This window comes from Galeopterus variegatus, unplaced genomic scaffold (genome assembly GCF_000696425.1).
Source record: "Galeopterus variegatus unplaced genomic scaffold, G_variegatus-3.0.2 Scaffold237, whole genome shotgun sequence".
Classification (NCBI taxonomy): Eukaryota; Metazoa; Chordata; class Mammalia; order Dermoptera; family Cynocephalidae; genus Galeopterus; species Galeopterus variegatus.
Genome location: NW_007726348.1, coordinates 452,953 through 454,020, shown reverse-complemented (window position 1 = coordinate 454,020; position 1,068 = coordinate 452,953). Strand labels below are relative to the sequence as shown.

General features: G+C 35.6%; 1 protein-coding gene across 1 annotated transcript in view; it reads left to right on the top strand.

Annotated features, from left to right (window-relative positions):
* NEB (nebulin) overlaps positions 1 to 1,068 on the top strand; it is a 225,660-nt gene that overhangs the window by 81,763 nt on the left and 142,829 nt on the right. The window contains exon 55 of the mRNA XM_008566372.1: positions 949 to 1,053. Coding sequence (XP_008564594.1) covers positions 949 to 1,053 — 105 coding nt within the window. The remainder of the gene's footprint in view (positions 1 to 948; positions 1,054 to 1,068) is intronic.

The following is a 1,068-nucleotide window of genomic DNA, read 5'->3' as shown; positions in this document are numbered from 1 at the left end:
TGTGTCTCATGATTAGATGCAGTTTTTTGTCTTTTCAGCAAGAGATCATACATTGTGTCCTTCTCGGTACCTTGTATCGGGAGGCACAAGATATCAATTTGTCCCATTACTGATCATTTTAACTTTGATTACTTCATTAAAGTGGTATTGCCATGTTCCTCCAATGTCAAGTTACCACTGTATCCTTTGTAGTTGATAAGCAACATGTGGGGAGATTTTTTGATACTATGTAAATATCTTGTTTTTCATCAGACTTTTACACCCTACTTTTAGTAAATCAATAATATTTTTGTTTGGGTCCCCTTGTCTTCTGTTGATGACAGACATAAGGTTGTCTCTGGGACATCCAAGAGAATTTGATAAATTCACAAACAAAATCCTTTTGGGAATCCTAGTCCTCTAATATAATTATGAGGAATAACTACAAATAATATCCCACATAGGAAATGAGACTCCCTAATTTCTAGGCATACTTTGAATAAGTCATGTTTTGGGAAGGTGAAGCCTACCTCCCAGTTAAATACTAAGGGGGAATTTTACATCCCAGAAGATGGAGAACTCTGTTCCATTTGATAATACTGGAAAAGGTTCTAATTACCGAAAGGATGATCTGTAACTATGAAAAGGTGATGCTGGGATGGCCAGTTAGCTCAGTTGGTTAGAGTCCAGTCTTGTAACCCCAAGGTCACAGGTTTGGATCCCCTTACCAGCCAGCCATCAAAGGAAAAAAGAAAAAGTTAAAAAGGGTGATGCACAGTCCATATTTTGAAAGACAATTATGTCCTAGATAAGTCAAGAAATACTGCGTCTATTTTTTGCTTATGTTGTCTGCTTATGTTATCACTTATCATGTTTAATTCAGATGAATTCAGTAATTCAGTTTGAAGTCAACTATGTCATTCACTAATATAACAATACCACTGAAAAAAATCCTATTTCTCATTTTAGAGACTTTATAGAGAAGCTTGGGACAAGGACAAGACTCAAATCCATATCATGCCTGATACACCTGACATTATTCTGGCTAAAGCAAACTTAATCAATATAAGTGATGTAAGTTTCCAAATA